The 20,592-nt window shown below is 41.3% G+C and overlaps 1 protein-coding gene across 1 annotated transcript in view; it reads left to right on the top strand.

Annotated features, from left to right (window-relative positions):
* The window catches only part of MED17 (mediator complex subunit 17), a 140,602-nt gene that overhangs the window by 59,560 nt on the left and 60,450 nt on the right, over positions 1 to 20,592 (top strand). The window contains exons 7-8 of the mRNA XM_053708620.1: positions 755 to 885; positions 20,268 to 20,452. Of these exons, the coding sequence (XP_053564595.1) occupies positions 755 to 885; positions 20,268 to 20,452 (316 nt within the window). The remainder of the gene's footprint in view (positions 1 to 754; positions 886 to 20,267; positions 20,453 to 20,592) is intronic.

Raw genomic sequence — 20,592 nt, 5'->3', positions numbered from 1 at the left:
GCTCAATATATTTAGCACATGAGATGACAAATTCCCTTGAAATATAGTAGTCCCCACAATTATTGAGAAGCTAAAAAATATGTTTGTGTAGGAGTTAGTGAATTATTTTAAATAGCGGTATTTGTAACAGCCAAAAGGTATTATCCAGATCTAGTATTGTTGTCAAAACCTTATTTGGCAAACTGTATTACACTTAAACCCAGTGTGTCAGTCTCCATATAGTAAATGACGACAAATAGGACATAGGTAAGATCATCTTACAGGAAGAGTTGGGAAGGTTGGGGAAGAAGGGGTGTATTTTGCATGATTTGTTTGTTTATTAGATAGTAATGTGACTCTCCTACATGGTCTATGAATTCCAAGAACCACACATTTTAGTTCTGGCTGCTAACTTTTTGATTATTGTACTTTTATTGTTGTTAAAAAAAAAAAAAACAACAACAAAAAAAACACCACAACTGCTTTCTGAAAATTGTACGCAACTGACTCCTCAATCTTGTTGGCTCCTAAATGTTAAAATCCACCATTCAACAAATGTCCGTCTCCTTTTTGTTTTCTTTTCATAAAAGCAAGAGACTGATTTAGCCATAATAGGTCACATTTTAGTTAATATTAATGGAAGCTTTATATGTTGTATACTTATAATGTATTTTAATTTTTTTCAATTTCTGCATATTGCTGTGTTCCAGTAAATCAGTGTTGCCAGAACAAACGGGGACTAAAGGTATTTATTGTTTTCTTTCTCTATAAACAGGGTTACAGTTGTCTATTTCCTTCTGTCACTCGTCAAATGACAAAAAATCTCTTAAGGCGTCTTCTGAAAAACCAAGTGCAGAAGATCATCTTTATGTTCTGGAACACAACTTGCACCAGCTGATTAGAGAGGTACGGATACAAAGCAGGGTATCACAGGGGGCTTTGCAAACACTTTCCAAGAAGGGAGATGAAAGTCAAAATTAAAACATTTATGATTCAGATAGTGCATGCAATTTTAAGAACCTCTTCAATAGACTTTGTTCTTTTTCTATTTTTTGTTGAAAAGTATAACTAGATAGGCTCAAGATCATTAGTGCATTACTGAGAGCTAGCTGGTAATTGGTGGATATGCACAGACGCCTCTTGTCATTGGCTCACCAAATATGTTCAGCTAGCTCCCAGTGGTGCATTACTGCTCTGAAGCTTACTTTTCCAAAAACAGTTATATGCAAATGATAGTGCAATAATAAAATCCTTACGCATTAGAGCATTTTCTTTTTAAATTGTTTCTTTGCCCTTATCCCCTTTTTCAGAGAAAATCTTGCCCTAAGTACTGGAGAATTTTTTTCATTTTTCCTATCACCCAATTAAACTGAAATACAGTCTTTGTTTTTATTTATTTTTATTTACTTATGAAAACTATACAAATGGTTAAAGAAGGCAACCCAAGGTAAAGATCTAGGCCCATTTTGGTATTTCATGCTACTTTTTGGCTGCCAAATACAATTATATCAAAAATCAAAAAACTTTGGGTTTCTCACTAAAATGATTTACACACAACTACTGCAGTCTTAAGATGAATGGTTGTAAAAGCTTCTATGGGGTCCCCATCGTTCAGAAACCGCAATCATGCAGGGCTTTGCCCTTGTTTTGGCAATTACAGGACTGCTAATTGCAGCTGTGCACCACTCTCTTTACATTTCTGGCAGTGAAGGGGTTAATCAGCTTCTAAGGTTAATTTATGCTGCGGTGTAGGGATTACCCTCTCACCTGACACCTCCCACCCCCTGATCCCTTCCTGGTTCCCCCCCCCCCCCCTCACAATTGGTCATCACCATCTTAGGTACTGGCAGACAGTCTGGTCTTATGCAGTGTAAGGCAGTATGTGCCACTGCTGGATATAGGTACTACGCCAACACAGTACACTGGGCAAAGTACTGTGTGATGTAGTACCTAAGTCTGATTGGCGCAAGGGGTTAAGATACATTTCTCTGTTTTTAACCGATTAGTGGTAATCTTATAATTTTGCTGAAGCTAATGAAACATTTCACTATATCTTCCTATTATACTAATAACTGATATTAGATGTCTGGCTTTGGTATAAAAAACTTCATTTTTAAAGGGCCATAATAGTTGAAAAATGACATGCTCTAATGTTTTAGAGTATGTCACTTTAAGACTGTCGACCCTACACTACTGTGTGTTCTCTCCCACAAATGAGTTAAACAGACACAAGTACCACTTGGGGCCCAATACACAGATGAGTTGTACGACTAGCGCTCCTGATTGGATCAGTGGTGGTTTCTACTTTGGACCAGCAATACTATGTGGTTCCTGAGTGGTACTTCTATTGTGTGTTTAAACCCTTTGTGGGGGGTTAAACACACAGTAGTGCAGGGTCGCTAGTCATAAAATGACATGCTCTAACAAATTAGAGCATGTAATATTTTGACTATTAAGGCCCTTTCAAATTACGTTTCTTTCATGTAATTGGCAAGAGTCCATGAGCTAGTGACGTATGGGATATACAATCCTACCAGGAGAGGCAAAGTTTCCCAAACCTCAAAATGCCTATAAATACACCCCTCACCACACCCACAATTCAGTTTTACAAACTTTGCCTCCTATGGAGGTGGTGAAGTAAGTTTGTGCTAAGATTTCTACGTTGATATGCGCTTCTCAGCATTTTGAAGCCCGATTCCTCTCAGAGTACAGTGAATGTCAGAGGGATGTGAAGGGAGTATCACCTATTTGAATGCAATGGTTTTCCTCACGGGGATCTATTTCATAGGTTCTCTGTTATCGGTCGTAGAGATTCATCTCCTACCTCCCTTTTCAGATCGACGATATACTCTCATATTCCATTACCTCTACTGATAACCGTTTCAGTACTGGTTTGGCTATCTGCTATATGTGGATGGGTGACTTTTGGTAAGTATGTTTTCATTACTTAAGACACTCTCAGCTATGGTTTGGCACTTTATGTATTTATATAAAGTTCTAAATATATGTATTGTACTTATATTTGCCATGATTCAGGTTTCAGTATATTTCCTTTTGCAGACTGTCCGTTTCATATCTGGGAAATGCATTTTTTAGGAAAATGTATTTCTTACCTGGGGTATAGTCTTTTTTTTCAATTGATTGTCATTTTAAATTCGCGGCCAGAATTAGGCTCGCGAGGGTGCCAAATGCCAAAGTATATTGCGTCATTTTTGGCGTGAGATTTTTTTTCTGCGAAGTTACATTTGATGACGCAAATTCGTCATTTCCGGCGTCTTTGTCGACGCCGAGTTCTTTCACAAGGTTGCGTCTTCAATGACGCGAGTGTGTCATTTCCGGATGTTGTTAGCGCCAAAAAAAATATTTTCATTATTTTAAACCCCATTCCTATATGCCACTTGCCTTTTTTCTCTATCAGAAGACGATGCGGCATTTTTTCCCATTCCTGAAACTGCCATATAAGGAAATTGATAATTTTGCTTTATATGTTGTTTTTTTCTCTTACATTTGCAAGATGTCTCAATTTGATCCTGTCTCAGAAATCACTGTTGGAACCCTGCTGACTGATAACAGTTCTACCAAAGCTTAGTACATTTGTTGTAATCTTGTGGAGATTATATCTCCAGCTGTGGTTTGTAATAAGTTGTCACGATACACTTTTACATGCAGAGAATGTGTCCATCAGTTTTTGCCTGTTGCTGTTTCTTTAACATCTAATGTGCAAGATATACCTGTGAATTTAAAAGAATTTATTGCTGATTCTATTCAGAAGGCTTTGTCTGCCATCCTGCCTTCTAATAAATGTAAAGGTCTTTTAAAACTTCTCATAAAGTTGATGAAATTTCAAATGACTGTCAACATACTGAATTATCCTCCTCTGATGAGGATCTATCTGATTCAGAAGATCCTTCCTCAGATATTGACACTGACTAATCTACTTATTTATTTAAAATAGAGTACATTCGTTCTTTGTTAAAGGAGTGTTGATTATATTGGATATTGAGGAGACTAGTCCTCTTGATATTAAAACTAGTAAACGTTTATATTCTGTTTATAAAAACCTCCTGTGGTTATTCCAGAGGTTTTTCCAGTTCCTGATGCTATTTCTGATATGATTTCTAAGGAATGGAATAGGCCTAGTGGTACTTTTATTCCTTCTTTAAAGGTATTTTAAAAAAGAATTGTATCCTTTGCCAGCAGTTACATTGGAGTTTAGGGAAAAGATCCTCAAAGTTGATGGGGCTATCTCTACTATTGCTTAGCGTACTACTATTCCTAAGGAAGATAGTACTACTTTCTCTTGTTAAGTGTGTTCAGTCCACGGGTCATCCATTACTTATGGGATATATTCTCCTTCCCAACAGGAAGTTGCAAGAGGATCACCCAAGCAGAGCTGCTATATAGCTCCTCCCCTCACATGTCATATCCAGTCATTCTCTTGCAACCCTCAACAAAGAAGGAGGTCGCGAGAGGAGCTGGAGTTTTTACTTAACTATTCTTCAATCAAAAGTTTGTTATTTTAAATGGCACCGGAGTGTGCTGTTTTTTTATCTCAGGCAGTATTTGGAAGAAGAAACTGCCTGCGTTTTTTTTATCTATGACGTAACTAAGATCCACTGGCTGTTCTCGACATTCTGAGGAGTGGGGTAACTTCAGACTGGGAATAGCATGCGGGGTCCTCCGCAAATGAGGTATGTGCGGTACTTTATTTTCTGGGAATGGAATTGACTACGAAAATACTGCTGTTACCGTATGATGTAAGTACAGCCTTAAATGCAGTAGTAACAACTGGTATCAGGCTGATAAATGTATGTCGAGTTATATTCTAGGGACTAGAATTTGACTGAGAAAATACTGTTAACACTGAAATAATACTTAAGCCTTCTCTGCAGTGGTAGCGACTGGTAGCAGGCTTAGTGATAGCTTTGCATGACATTGAGAAATGTTGTTTTTTAATAAAACGTTTTCTGGCATGTTATTCGTTTTTTGTGAGGTACTTTGGTGATATATCGCTTTGGGCATGATTTTTTCCACATGGCTAACATATTTTCCTGCATGGAAACCGTTATATCAGGGCTCCCACTGTTGTGATTGGAGTGGGAGGGCCCTTGTTTTAGCGCCTTGTTGCGCAGTTAAAATTATTGCACAGTCTTTCTGCTTCTTCCTCCTTGATCCAGGACGTCTCTAGAGAGCTCAGGGGTCTGCAAATTTCATTTGTGAGGGAGGTAATCAGTCACAGCAGATCTGTGACAGTGTGCTGACTGTGATTAAAAGCGTTAAATCTTAATTGATATCTGTTTTATCCGTTTGGGTATCGAGGGGTTAATCATCCTTTTGCTAATGGGTGCAATCCTCTGCTAATAGTACACTTCTTGTTAAGAATTGTTTAATTATATCTGTATTTTTGAAGTGCTGCAGCGTTTTTTATATTGCTTGTAAAACTTATTGAAAGTGATTTCCAAGCTTGTTAGTTTTCATTGCTAAGTCTGTTTTAAACATGTCTGATTCAGAGGAAACTGTTTGTTCATCATGTTCAAAAGCCAATGTGGAGCCCAATAGAACGATGTGTACCAATTGTATTGATATTGCTTTGAATAAAAGTCAATCTGTACCGATAAAGAAGCTATCACCAGACAACGAGGGGGAAGTTATGCCGCCTAACTCTCCTCACGTGTCAGTCCCTGCGTCTCCCGCTCGGGAGATGCGTAGGATTGAGACACCTAGTACATCTAGGCCCTTACAAATCACTTTACATGATATGGCTAATGTTATGAAAGAAGTATTATATAATATGCCCGAATTAAGGGGCAAACGCGATAGCTCTGGGTTAAGGACAGAGCGCGCTGATGACACGAGAGCCATGTCTGATACTGCGTCACAACTTGCAGAACATGAGGACGGTGAGCTTCATTCTGTCGGTGACGGTTCTGATTCGGGGAGACCGGATTCAGAAATTTTAAATTTAAGCTTGAGAACCTCCGTGTGTTACTAGGGGAGGTATTAGCGGCTCTGAATGATTGCGACACGGTGGCAATTCCAGAGAAATTGTGTAGGTTGGATAGATACTATGCGGTACCGGTGTGTACTGACGTTTTTCCTATACCAAAAAGACTTACAGAAATTATCAGTAAGGAGTGGGATAGACCCGGTGTGCCTTTTTCCCCTCCCCCGATATTTAGAAAAATGTTCCCTATAGACGCCACCACACGAGACTTATGGCAGACGGTCCCTAAGGTGGAGGGAGCAGTTTCTACGTTAGCCAAGCGTACCACTATCCCGGTGGAGGATAGCTGTGCTTTCTCAGATCCAATGGATAAAAAATCTAGAGGGTTATCTTAAGAAAATGTTTGTTCAACAGGGTTTTATATTGCAGCCTCTTGCATGCATTGCGCCTGTCACGGCTGCAGCGGCATTCTGGTTTGAGTCTCTGGAAGAGGCGATTCGCACAGAGCCATTGGATGAGGCCTTGAGCAAAGTTAGAACCCTTAAGCAAGCTAATGCGTTTGTTTCAGATGCCGTAGTACATCTAACCAAACTTATGGCTAAAAATTCCGGATTCGCCATACAGGCGCGCAGAGCGCTCTGGCTTAAATCCTGGTCAGCGGATGTAACTTCCAAGTCTAAACTACTTAACATTCCTTTCAAAGGGCAGACCTTATTCGGGCCCGGCTTGAAGGAAATTATTGCTGACATTACGGGAGGTAAGGGCCACGCCCTTCCTCAGGACAGGGCCAAACCAAAGGCCAAACAGTCTAATTTTCGTGCCTTTCATAACTTCAAGGCAGGAGCAGCATCGACTTCCTCCGCTCCAAAACAGGAAGGAACTACTGCTCGTTACAGACAAGGTTGGAAAGGCAACCAGTCATGGAACAAGGGCAAGCAGGCCAGAAAGCCTACTCCCGCCCCTAAGACAGCATGAAGTCAGGGCCCCCTATCCAGAGACGGATTTAGTGGGGGGCAGACTTTCTCTCTTTGCCCAAGCTTGGGCAAGAGATGTGCAGGATCCCTGGACGTTAAAGATTATATCTCAGGGATACCTTCTGGATTTCAAAACCTCTCCTCCACAAGGGAGGTTACATCTTTCGAGGTTATCGACAAACCTAGTAAAGAGAGAGGCATTTCTACAATGTGTACAAGACCTCTTAATCATGGGGGTGATCCACTCAGTTCCGCGATTGGAACAGGGACAAGGATTTTACTCAAATCTATTTGTGGTTCCCAAAAAAGAGGGAACCTTCAGACCAATCTTGGACTTAAAGATCTTAAACAAATTCCTAAGGGTACCATCGTTCAAGATGGAAACCATTCGAACCATCCTACCCATGATCCAAGAGGGTCAATATATGACCACGGTGGACTTAAAGGATGCTTACCTTCATATACCGATTCACAAAGATCATTATCGGTACCTGAGGTTTGCCTTTCTAGACAGGCATTACCAGTTTGTGGCTCTTCCCTTCGGGTTAGCCACGGCCCCGAGAATTTTTACGAAGGTTCTGGGCTCACTTCTGGCGGTACTAAGACCACGAGGCATAGCGGTGGCTTCGTACCTAGACGACATTCTGATACAAGCGTCAAGTTTTCAGAATGCAAAGTCTCATACAGAGATAGTTCTAGCATTTCTGAGGTCGCATGGGTGGAAAGTGAACGTGGAAAAGAGTTCTCTGTTACCACTCACACGGGTTCCTTTTCTAGGGACTCTTATAGATTCTGTAGAGATGAAGATTTACCTGACGGAGTCCAGGTTATCAAAGATTCTCAATGCTTGCCGTGTCCTTCATTCCATTCCAAGCCCATCGGTAGCTCAGTGCATGGAGGTAATCGGCTTAATGGTAGCGGCAATGGACATAGTGCCATTTGCGCGCCTGCATCTCAGACCGCTGCAACTATGCATGCTCAGTCAATGGAACGGGGATTACTCAGATCTGTCCCCTTTGCTAAATCTGGACCAGGAGACCAGAGATTCGCTTCTCTGGTGGTTGTCACCGGTTCATCTGTCCAAAGGAATGACCTTTCGCAGGCCAGATTGGACGATTGTAACAACGGATGCCAGCCTTCTAGGCTGGGGAGCAGTCTGGAATTCCCTGAAGGCTCAGGGATCGTGGACTCAGGAGGAGAAACTCCTCCCAATAAACATTCTAGAATTAAGAGCAATATTCAATGCTCTTCTGGCTTGGCCTCAGTTAGCAAAGCTGAGGTTCATCAGATTTCAGTCGGACAATATCACGACTGTGGGTTACATCAATCATCAAGGGGGAACCAGGAGTTCCCTAGCGATGTTGGAAGTCTCGAAGATAATTCGCTGGGCAGAGTCTCACTCTTGCCACCTGTCAGCGATTCACATCCCAGGCGTAGAGAACTGGGAGGCGGATTTCCTAAGTCGCCAGACTTTTCATCCGGGAGAGTGGGAACTTCACCCGGAGGTATTTGCTCAACTGATTCGTCGTTGGGGCAAACCGGATCTGGATCTCATGGCATCTCACCAGAACGCGAAGCTTCCTTGTTACGGATCCAGGTCCAGGGACCCGGGAGCGGTGCTGGTAGATGCATTAGCAGCCCCTTGGGTTTTCAACATAGCTTATGTGTTTCCACCGTTTCCGTTGCTACCTCGGCTGATTGCCAGGATCAAACAGGAGAGGGCATCGGTAATTCTGATAGCGCCTGCGTGGCCACGCAGGACCTGGTATGCAGACCTAGTGGACATGTCGTCCTGTCCTCCATGGTCTCTTCCTCTGAGGCAGGACCTTCTAATTCAGGGTCCTTTCAACCATCCAAACCTAATTTCTCTGAGGCTGACTGCCTGGAAATTGAACGCTTGATTCTATCAAAGCGTGGGCTTTCGGATTCGGTTATTGATACATTAATACAGGCTCGGAAACCTGTGACAAGAAAAATTTACCATAAGATATGGCGTAAATATTTATATTGGTGCGAATCCAAGAGTTACTCATGGAGTAAGGTTAGGATTCCTAGGATATTAGCTTTTCTACAAGAGGGTTTAGAAAAGGATTTATCCGCTAGTTCGCTAAAGGGACAGATTTCAGCTCTGTCTATTCTTTTACACAAACATCTGGCAGCGCATCCAGACGTCCAGGCCTTTTGTCAGGCTTTGGCTAGAATTAAGCCTGTGTTTAAAGCTGTTGCTCCTCTGTGGAGCTTAAACTTGGTTCTTAAAGTTCTTCAGGGTGTTCCGTTTGAACCCCTTCATTCCATTGATATTAAGCTTTTATCTTGGAAAGTTTTGTTTTTGATGGCTATTTCCTCGGCTCGAAGAGTATCTGAGTTATCTGCCTTACATTGTGATTCTCCTTATCTGATCTTTCATTCAGATAAGGTAGTTCTGCCTACTAAACCTGGGTTTTTACCTAAGGTTGTTTCTAACAGGAATATCAATCAAGAGATTGTTGTTCCATCATTATGTCCTAATCCTTCTTCAAAGAAGGAACATCTTTTGCATAATCTAGACGTGGTCCGTGCTCTGAAGTTCTACTTACAGGCAACTAAAGATTTTAGACAAACTTCTTCTCTATTTGTCGTTTACTCTGGACAGAGGAGAGGTCAAAAGGCTTCGGCTACCTCTCTCTCTTTTTGGCTTCGTAGCATAATACGTTTGGCCTATGAGACTGCTGGACAGCAGCCTCCTGAAAGAATTACAGCTCATTCCACTAGAGCTGTGGCTTCCACCTGGGCCTTTAAGAATGAGGCCTCTGTTGAACAGATTTGCAAGGCTGCAACTTGGTCTTCACTTCATACTTTTTCCAAATTTTCCAAATTTGACACTTTCGCTTCTTCGGAGGCTGGTTTTGGGAGAAAGGTTCTATAGGCAGTGGTTCCTTCTGTTTAATGTTCCTGCCTTGTCCCTCCCATCATCCGTGTACTTAGCTTTGGTATTGGTATCCCATAAGTAATGGATGACCCGTGGACTGAACACACTTAACAAGAGAAAGCATAATTTATGCTTACCTGATAAATTTATTTCTCTTGCAGTGTGTTCAGTCCACGGCCCGCCCTGTCTTTTTTTTGAGGCAGGTTCTAAATTTTAAAATTATAACTCCAGTCACCACTGCACCTTATAGTTTCTCCTTTCTCTTCTTGTTTCGGTCGAATGACTGGATATGACATGTGAGGGGAGGAGCTATATAGCAGCTCTGCTTGGGTGATCCTCTTGCAACTTCCTGTTGGGAAGGAGAATATATCCCATAAGTAATGGATGACCCGTGGACTGAACACACTACAAGAGAAATAAATTTATCAGGTAAGCATAAATTATGTTTTTTTAAGATCCTTTAGATAGGAAACTTGAATCTTATCTAAAGAAAGCCTATTTATATTCAGGTCATCTTTTCAGGCCTGCATTTCCTTTTGCTGATGTTACAGCTGTATCAACGTATTGGTTGGGAAATAAGCGCAACAAGAATTGGATTATGATTTGTCTAGCATTGTTCGCTTGCTTCAACATGCTAATCATTTTATTTGCGATGCCATTTTTTTCATCAAAATTGATGTTAAATCTATGTCTTTAGCTATTTTAGCTAAAAGAGCTTTGTGGCTTAAATCTTGGAATACTGACATGACTTCTAAGTCAAAATTGCTATCTCTTTCTTTCCAAGGTAATAAGTTATTTGGTTTTCAGTTGGATTTGATTATTTCAACTGTCACTGGGGGAAGGGAGTTTTTTTCCTTAGGATAAGACTTAAAGGGACACTGTACCCAAAAATTTTCTTTTGTGATTCAGATTGAGCATGAAATTTTAAGCAACTTTCTAATTTACTCCTTTTATCAAATTTTCTTCATTCTCTTGGTATCTTTATTTGAAATGCAAGAATGTGAGTTTAGATGCCGGCCCATTTTTGGTGAACAACCTGGGTTGTCCTTGATGATTGGTGGATAAATCCATCCACCAATAAAAAAGTGCTGTCAAGAGTACTGAAACCAAAAAAAAGCTTAGATGCCTTCTTTTTCAAATAATGTTTACAAGAGAACGAAGAAAATTTGATAATAGGAGTAAATTAGAAAGTTGCTTAAAATTGCATGCTCTTTCTGAATTACAAAAGAAAAAAATTGGGTACAGTGTCCCTTTAAGGGTAAATCTAAAGCTTCTAACTGTTTTTCGTTCCTTTTGACTAAATAAGGAACAGAAACCTATTCCTTCCCCCAAGGATTCTGTTTCCAATTGGAAATTTTCTTCAAATTGGATTAAATCCAAGACTTTTAAGGAACCAAAGCCAGCCCTTAAGTCCGCATGTAGGTGCGGCCCTCATTCCAGCCGCACCTACATATTTTCTCTCACGCATTCCAGCAAATCCAGTAAAGGCTCAGGCTTTCCTGAAGTGTGTTTCAGACCTGGAGTTTTAGAGGTAATCATGCCAGTTCCGTTTCAGGAACAGGGTTTGGGGTTTTATTCAAGTCTATTCATTGTTCCAAAGAAAGAAAATTAATTCAGGCCAGTTCTGTAGCTGAAATTTTTTTGAATCGTTATGTAAGAGTACCCACTTTCAAAATGGTGACTTTAAGGACAATTCTGCCTTTTGTTCAGTAAGGGCATTATATGTCCACCATAGTCTTACAGGGTGCATATCTTCATATTCCTATCTTCTTTGATTTCTTAGACAAGGGTCACCTTTTTAGGTTTCCAGATAGATTCAGTGTCCATGACTCTGTCTCTAACAGACGAGACGTTTTGAATTGGTTGTAGCCTGTCGGAACCTTCAGTCTCAGTTATTCCCGTCAGTAGCTATGTGCATGGAAGTTTTAGGTCTCATGACTGCAGCATCGGACGCAATCCCCTGTTGCTCGTTTTAATATGAGACCTCTCCAGCTTTGTGTGCTGAACCAATGGTGCAGGGTTTTTTCAAGGATATCACAATTAATATCCTTAAATCCCAATGTTCGACTATCTCTGACTTGGTGGTTAAATCACCATGGTATAGTTCTAGGGGCCTCTTTTCTTCGTCCAACCTGGACTGTGATCTCAACAGATGCGAGTCTTTCAGGTTGGGGAGTTGTTTGGGGATCTGTGACAGTGCAAGGAGTTTGAAAATCTCAAGAGGCGAGATTACCAATCTATATTTGGAACTCTGTGCGATTTTCAGGGCTCTTCAGATTTGGCCTCTGTTGAAGAGAGAACCGTTAATTTGTTTTCAGATAGACAATATCACAACTGTGGCATTTGTCAATCATCAGGATGGGACTCACAGTCCTTAAGCTATGAAAGAAGTATCCCGGATACTTGCTTGGACGGATTCCAGCTCCTGTCTAATTTCTGTGGTTCATATCCTAGGTATAGACAATTGGGAAGCGGATTATTTAAGCCGTCAGATGTGTTTTCTCAGGTTGTTCAGATGTGGGGTCTTTCAGAAATAGATCTGATGGCTTCTCATCTAAACAAGAAACTTCCCAGGTACCTGTCCAGGTCCAGGGATCCTCAGACAGAAGCAGTCGATGCGTTGACACTTCTTTGGTGTTATTAACCTGCTTATATTTTTCCCGCCTTTAGTTTTTCTTCCAAGAGTGATCTTCAAAATCATCATGGAGCAATCGTTTGTGCTGCTGGTGGCTCCAGCATGGCCTCACAGGTTTTGGTATGCTGATCTTGTTCGGATATTCAGTTGCCAACCTTGGCCACTTCCATTAAGGCCAGACCTTCTGTTTGAAGGTCTGTTTTTTTTCCATCAAGATTTCAAATCTTTAAATTTGAAGGTATGGAAATTGAACGCTTAGTGCTTAGTCATAGAGGTTTCTCTGACTTTGTGATTAATACTATGTTGCAGGCTCGTAAATCTGTTTCTAGAAAGATTTATTATCGAGTTTGGAAGACTTACATTTCATGGTGTTTCTCTCATTAATTCTCTTGGCATTCTTTTAGAATTCCTAGAATTTTACAGTTTCTTCAGGATAGTTTGGATAAGGGTTTGTCTGCAAGTTCCTTGAAGGGACAAATCTCTGCTCTTTCTGTTTTATTTCACAGGAAGATTGCTAAGGTTCCTGATATTCGCTGTTTTGTTCAGGCTTTGGTTCATATCAAGCCTGTCATTAAATCAATCTCTCCTTCTTGGAGTATACATTTGGTTTTAAAGGCTTTACAGGCTCCTCCATTTGAGCCTATGCATTCTTTGGACATTTAAATACTTTCTTCGAAAGTGTTGTTTCTTTTGGCCATCTCTTCTGCTAGAAGAGTTTCTGAATTATTTGCTCTCTCTTGTGTATTTCCTTTCTGATTTTTCATCAGGATAAGGCAGTTTTGCGGACTTCATTTAAATTCTTATCTAAGGTTGTGAATTCTAACAACATTAATGGAGGAATTGTTGTCCTTTCCTTGTGTCCTAATCCTAAGAATTCTTTGGAGAGATCCTTACATTCTCTGGATGTGGTGAGAACTCTGAAATATTGTGTTGACGCTACTAAAGATTTCAGGAAGACTTCTAGTCTATTTGTTATCTTTTCTGGTTCCAGGAAAGGTCAGAAGACTTCTGCCGTTTCTTTGGCATCGTGTTTAAAGCTTTTGACTCATCACGCTTATTTGGAGTCGGGTCAAGTCCCATTTTAGAGAATTACAGCTCATTCTACTAGATCAATTTCCACTTCATTGGCTTCTAAGAATGAAGCTTCAGTTGATCAGATTTCTCCAACATAGGTGTGTCCGGTCCACGGCGTCATCCTTACTTGTGGGATATTCTCTTCCCCAACAGGAAATGGCAAAGAGCCCAGCAAAGCTGGTCACATGATCCCTCCTAGGCTCCGCCTACCCCAGTCATTCTCTTTGCCGTTGCACAGGCAACATCTCCACGGAGATGGTTAAGAGTTTTTTGGTGTTTAAATGTAGTATTTATCCTTCAATCAAGTGTTTGTTATTTTAAAATAGTGCTGGTATGTACTATTTACTCTGAAACAGAAAAGAGATGAAGATTTCTGTTTGTAAGAGGAAGATGATTTTAGCAAACGTTACTAAAATCGATGGCTGTTTCCACACAGGACTGTTGAGATGAAGTAACTTCAGTTGGGGGAAACAGTTAGCAGACTTTGCTGCTTGAGGTATGACTGGCCACATTTCTAACAAGACTTTGTAATGCTGGAAGGCTGTCATTTTCCCTATGGGAACCGGTAAGCCATTTTCTTAGTTAAGTAAAAGAATAAAGGGCTTCATAAGGGCTTAAAAGACTGGTAGACATTTTTCTGGGCTAAAACGATTACTTTCTAAGCATATTTGGCAGATTATAACTCTCAATAGTTCTTATAATCTTGGGGATTGTTTTAAAAAAACGGCAGGCACTGTATTGGACACCTTTTTCACTGGGGGCCTTTTCTAGTCATAGGCAGAGCCTCATTTTCGCGCCACTAATGCGCAGTTGTTTTTGGAGAGCAAGGCATGCAGATGCATGTGTGAGGAGCTAAGAACCACTGAAAAAGCTTATTGAAGGCGTCATTTGGTATCGTATTCCCCTCTGGGCTTGGTTGGGTCTCAGCAAAGCAGATACCTGGGACTGTATAGGGGTTAAATGTAAAAACGGCTCCGGTTCCGTTACTTTAAGGGTTAAAGCTTTCAAATTTGGTGTGCAATACTTTTAAGGCTTTAAGACACTGTGGTGAAATTTTGGTGAACTTTGAACAATTCCTTCATACTTTTTCACATATTCAGTAATAAAGTGTGTTCAGTTTAAAATTTAAAGTGACAGTAACGGTTTTATTTTAAAACGTTTTTTGTGCTTTGTTGTCAAGTTTAAGCCTGTTTAACATGTCTGAACCATCAGATAAACGATGTTCTATATGTTTCAAAGCCAAGGTTTCTCCCCATTTAAATATATGTGATGATTGTGACATAGTGTCCAAACAAAGTAGGGACAATGATGCCACTGATAATGATGTTGCCCAAGATGATTCCTCAAATGAGGGGAGTAAGCATGGTACTGCATCATCCCCTTCTGTGTCTATACCAGTTATGCCCACACAAGAGGCCCCTAGTACATCTAGTGCGCCAATACTTATTACTATGCAACAATTAACGGCTGTAATGGATAATTCTATTGCAAACATTTTATCCAAAATGCCTACTTATCAGAGAAAGCGCGATTGCTCTGTTTTAAACACTGAAGAGCAAGAGGACGCTGATGATAATTGTTCTGACATACCCTCACACCAATCTGAAGGGGCCAGGAGGGAGGTTTTGTCTGAGGGAGAAATTTCAGATTCAGGAAAAATTTCTCAACAAGCTGAACCTGATGTTGTAACATTTAAATTTAAATTAGAACATCTCCGCGCACTGCTTAAGGAGGTATTATCTACTCTGGATGATTGTGACAATTTGGTCATTCCAGAGAAATTATGTAAGATGGACAAGTTCCTAGAGGTCCCGGTGCCCCCTGATGCTTTTCCTATACCCAAGCGGGTGGCGGACATAGTAAATAAGGAATGGGAAAGGCCCGGCATACCTTTTGTTCCTCCTCCTATATTTAAGAAATTATTTCCTATGGTCGACCCCAGAAAGGACTTATGGCAGACAGTCCCCAAGGTCGAGGGGGCGGTTTCTACTCTAAACAAACGCACTACTATCCCTATAGAAGATAGTTGTGCTTTCAAAGATCCTATGGATAAAAAATTAGAGGGTTTGCTTAAAAAGATGTTTGTTCAGCAAGGTTACCTTCTACAACCAATTTCATGCATTGTTCCTGTCACTACAGCAGCGTGTTTCTGGTTCGAAGAACTAGAAAAGTTGCTCAATAAAGAATCTTTGTATGAGGAGGTTATGGACAGAGTTCAAGCACTTAAATTGGCTAACTCTTTTATTTTAGATGCCGCTTTGCAATTAGCTAGATTAGCGGCGAAAAATTCAGGGTTTGCTATTGTGGCGCGCAGAGCGCTTTGGCTAAAGTCTTGGTCAGTGGATGTGTCTTCCAAGACAAAATTGCTTAACATCCCTTTCAAGGGTAAAACACTGTTTGGTCCTGACTTGAAAGAGATTATCTCAGACATCACTGGGGGAAAGGGCCACGCCCTTCCTCAGGATAGGCCTTTTAAGGCTATAAATAAGCCTAATTTTCGTCCCTTTCGCAGAAACGGACCAGCCTCAAATTCTACATCCTCTAAGCAAGAGGGTAATACTTCTCAACCCAAACCAGCTTGGAGACCGATGCAAGGCTGGAACAAGGGTAAGCAGGCCAAGAAACCTGCCACTGCTACCAAAACAGCATGAAGTGATGGTCCCCGATCCGGGACCGGATCTGGTGGGGGGCAGACTTTCTCTCTTTGCTCAGGCTTGGGCAAGAGATGTTCAGGATCCTTGGGCACTAGAAATAGTTTCTCAGGGTTATCTCCTGGAATTCAAGGAACTACCCCCAAGGGGAAGGTTCCACAGGTCTCAATTATCCTCAAACCAAATAAAAAGACAGGCATTCTTACATTGTGTAGAAGACCTGTTAAGAATGGGAGTGATTCATCCAGTTCCATTAGGAGAACAAGGGATGGGGTTTTACTCCAACCTGTTCATAGTTCTCAAAAAAGAGGGAACATTCAGACCAATTTTAGATCTCAAGATTCTGAACAAATTTCTCAGGGTTCCATCGTTCAAAATGGAAACCATTCGAACGATCCTTCCTACCATCCAGGAAGGTCAATTTATGACCACGGTGGATTTAAAGGATGCGTACCTACATATTCCTATCCACAAGGAACATCATCGGTTCCTAAGGTTCGCTTTTCTGGACAAGCATTACCAGTTTGTGGCACTTCCATTCGGATTAGCCACTGCTCCAAGGATTTTCACAAAGGTACTAGGGTCCCTTCTAGCGGTGCTAAGACCAAGGGGCATTGCAGTAGTACCTTACTTGGACGACATCCTGATTCAAGCGTCGTCTCTGTCAAAAGCAAAGGCTCATACGGACATCGTCCTAGCCTTTCTCAGATCTCACGGATGGAAAGTGAACATAGAAAAAAGTTCTCTGTCCCCGTCAACAAGAGTTCCCTTCTTGGGAACAATAATAGATTCCTTAGAAATGAAGATTTTTCTGACAGAGGTCAGAAAATCAAAACTTCTAAGCTCTTGTCAAGTACTTCATTCTGTTCTTCATCCTTCCATAGCGCAGTGCATGGAAGTAATAGGATTGATGGTTGCAGCAATGGACATAGTTCCTTTTGCACAAATTCATCTAAGACCATTACAACTGTGCATGCTCAGACAGTGGAATGGGGATTATACAGACTTGTCTCCGACGATTCAAGTAGATCAAAAGACCAGAGATTCACTCCGTTGGTGGCTGACCCTGGACAACCTGTCACAGGGAATGAGCTTCCGCAGACCGGAGTGGGTCATTGTCACGACCGACGCCAGCCTGGTGGGCTGGGGCGCGGTCTGGGAACCCCTGAAAGCGCAGGGTCTATGGTCTCGGGAAGAATCTCTTCTCCCGATAAACATTCTGGAACTGAGAGCGATATTCAATGCTCTCAAAGCTTGGCCTCATCTAACAAAGGCCAAATTCATAAGGTTTCAATCAGACAACATGACGACTGTTGCATATGTCAACCATCAGGGGGGTACAAGGAGTTCCCTGGCGATGGAGGAAGTGACCAAGATAATTCAATGGGCGGAGGATCACTCCTGCCACTTGTCTGCAATCCACATCCCAGGAGTGGAAAATTGGGAAGCGGATTTTCTGAGTCGTCAGACTTTCCATCCGGGGGAGTGGGAACTCCATCCGGAAATCTTTGCCCAAATAACTCAATTATGGGGCATTCCAGACATGGATCTGATGGCCTCTCGTCAGAACTTCAAGGTTCCTTGTTACGGGTCCAGATCCAGGGTTCCCAAGGCGACTCTAGTGGATGCACTAGTAGCGCCTTGGACCTTCAACCTAGCTTATGTATTCCCACCGTTTCCTCTCATTCCCAGGCTGGTAGCCAGGATCAATCAGGAGAGGGCTTCGGTGATCTTGATAGCTCCTGCGTGGCCACGCAGGACTTGGTATGCAGACCTGGTGAATATGTCATCGGCTCCACCATGGAAGCTACCTTTGAGACAGGACCTTCTTGTTCAAGGTCCATTCGAGCATCCGAATCTGGTTTCCCTCCAGCTGACTGCTTGGAGATTGAACGCTTGATTTTATCAAAGCGTGGGTTTTCAGATTCTGTAATAGATACTCTTATTCAGGCTAGAAAGCCTGTAACTAGAAAAATTTACCATAAAATATGGAAAAAATATATCTGTTGGTGTGAATCTAAAGGATTCCCATGGAACAAGATAAAAATTCCTAAGATTCTATCCTTTCTACAAGAAGGTTTGGAGAAAGGATTATCTGCAAGTTCTCTGAAGGGACAGATCTCTGCTTTATCTGTTTTACTTCACAAAAAGCTGGCAGCTGTGCCAGACGTTCAAGCTTTTGTTCAGGCTCTGGTTAGAATCAAGCCTGTTTACAGACCTTTGACTCCTCCCTGGAGTCTAAATCTAGTTCTTTCAGTTCTTCAAGGGGTTCCGTTTGAACCCTTACATTCCGTAGATATTAAGTTATTATCTTGGAAAGTTTTGTTTTTGGTTGCAATTTCTTCTGCTAGAAGAGTTTCAGAGTTATCTGCTCTGCAGTGTTCTCCGCCCTATCTGGTGTTTCATGCAGATAAGGTGGTTTTGCGTACTAAGCCTGGTTTTCTTCCGAAAGTTGTTTCCAACAAAAATATTAACCAGGAGATAGTTGTACCTTCTTTGTGTCCGAATCCAGTTTCAAAGAGGGAACGTTTGTTACACAATTTGGACGTAGTCCGTGCTCTAAAATTCTATTTAGAGGCTACTAAGGATTTCAGACAAACATCTTCTTTGTTTGTTGTTTATTCTGGTAAAAGGAGAGGTCAAAAAGCAACTTCTACCTCCCTTTCTTTTTGGCTTAAAAGCATTATCCGATTGGCTTATGAGACTGCCGGACGGCAGCCTCCTGAAAGAATCACAGCTCACTCCACTAGGGCTGTGGCTTCCACATGGGCCTTCAAGAACGAGGCTTCTGTTGACCAGATATGTAAGGCAGCGACTTGGTCTTCACTGCACACTTTTGCCAAATTTTACAAATTTGATACTTTTGCTTCTTCAGAGGCTATTTTTGGGAGAAAGGTTTTGCAAGCCGTGGTGCCTTCCATTTAGGTGACCTGATTTGCTCCCTCCCTTCATCCGTGTCCTAAAGCTTTGGTATTGGTTCCCACAAGTAAGGATGACGCCGTGGACCGGACACACCTATGTTGGAGAAAACAGAATTTATGCTTACCTGATAAATTACTTTCTCCAACGGTGTGTCTGGTCCACGGCCCGCCCTGGTTTTTTAATCAGGTGAATTATTTTCTCTAACTACAGTCACCACGGTATCATATGATTTCTCCTATGCATATTCCTCCTGTACGTCGGTCGAATGACTGGGGTAGGCGGAGCCTAGGAGGGATCATGTGACCAGCTTTGCTGGGCTCTTTGCCATTTCCTGTTGGGGAAGAGAATATCCCACAAGTAAGGATGACGCCGTGGACCGGACACACCGTTGGAGAAAGTAATTTATCAGGTAAGCATAAATTCTGTTTTGCAACTTGGTCTTTTTTGCATACATTTACAAAATTCTACCATTTTGATGTATTTGCTTCTTCGGAAGCAGTTTTTGGTAGAAAAGTTATTCTGGCAGCTGTTTCAGTTTGATTCTTCTGCTTATGATTTAAGTTTTTCCTTTCATTTATGAGAATAAACTTATATTTGGGTTGTGGATTAATTTTTTTCAGCGAAATGGCTGTTTTTATTTTATCCCTTCCTCTCTAGTGACTCTTGCGTGGAGTTCCACTTCTTGGGTATTGCTATCCCATACGTCACTAGCTCATGGACTCTTGCCAATTACATGAAAGAAAACATAATTTATGTAAGAACTTACCTGATAAATTCATTTCTTTGATATTGGCAAGAGTCCATGAGGCCCACCCTTTTTATGGTGGTTATGATTTTTTTGTATAAAGCACAATTATTTCCAAATTCCTTTGTTGATGCTTTTTACTCCTTTCTTTTTCACCCCACTACTTGGCTATTCGTTAAACTGAATTGTGGGTGTGGTGAGGGGTGTATTTATAGGCATTTTGAGGTTTGGGAAACGTTGCCCCTCCTGGTAGGATTGTATATCCCATACGTCACTAGCTCATGGACTCTTGCCAATATGAAAGAAATGAATTTATCAGGTAAGTTCTTGCATAAATTATGTTTTTCCAGTTTTCAGTCTATATTTAAAATGATGAATAAAAACATATGGGTGTAAAACGTAAAGGTTCTATTATTGACATCCTATTTTTTTCAGTTCCATAAGCAGACATTAAGAGACATAGTGATGCCACATCCTGCAAGTGCTCCTTTTGGACACAAGAGAATGCGGCTTGCAGGGCCACAGGCCTTTGATAAGAATGACATTACCACCATGCAGCAGAATGAAGGACTTCTGGAAAAGATCATCAAGCAGGCAAAACACATATTTCTCAGGCGCAGGTTTGTAAACTTAATGACTTTAACTTGACACTTTATTGTCCCACATGACTGTATTCTTGTAACTGAGTTCCCATTCGGACATAACAGCACACACAATTTAACAGTGGCTCTTTTAGCTACAGCTTCATACACTTTCACTT

The sequence above is a fragment of the Bombina bombina genome, chromosome 3 (genome assembly GCF_027579735.1).
Source record: "Bombina bombina isolate aBomBom1 chromosome 3, aBomBom1.pri, whole genome shotgun sequence".
NCBI lineage: Eukaryota > Metazoa > Chordata > Amphibia > Anura > Bombinatoridae > Bombina > Bombina bombina.
Note: the sequence above shows the minus strand (reverse complement) of the source record. Positions and strands in the feature narration are given on the sequence as shown.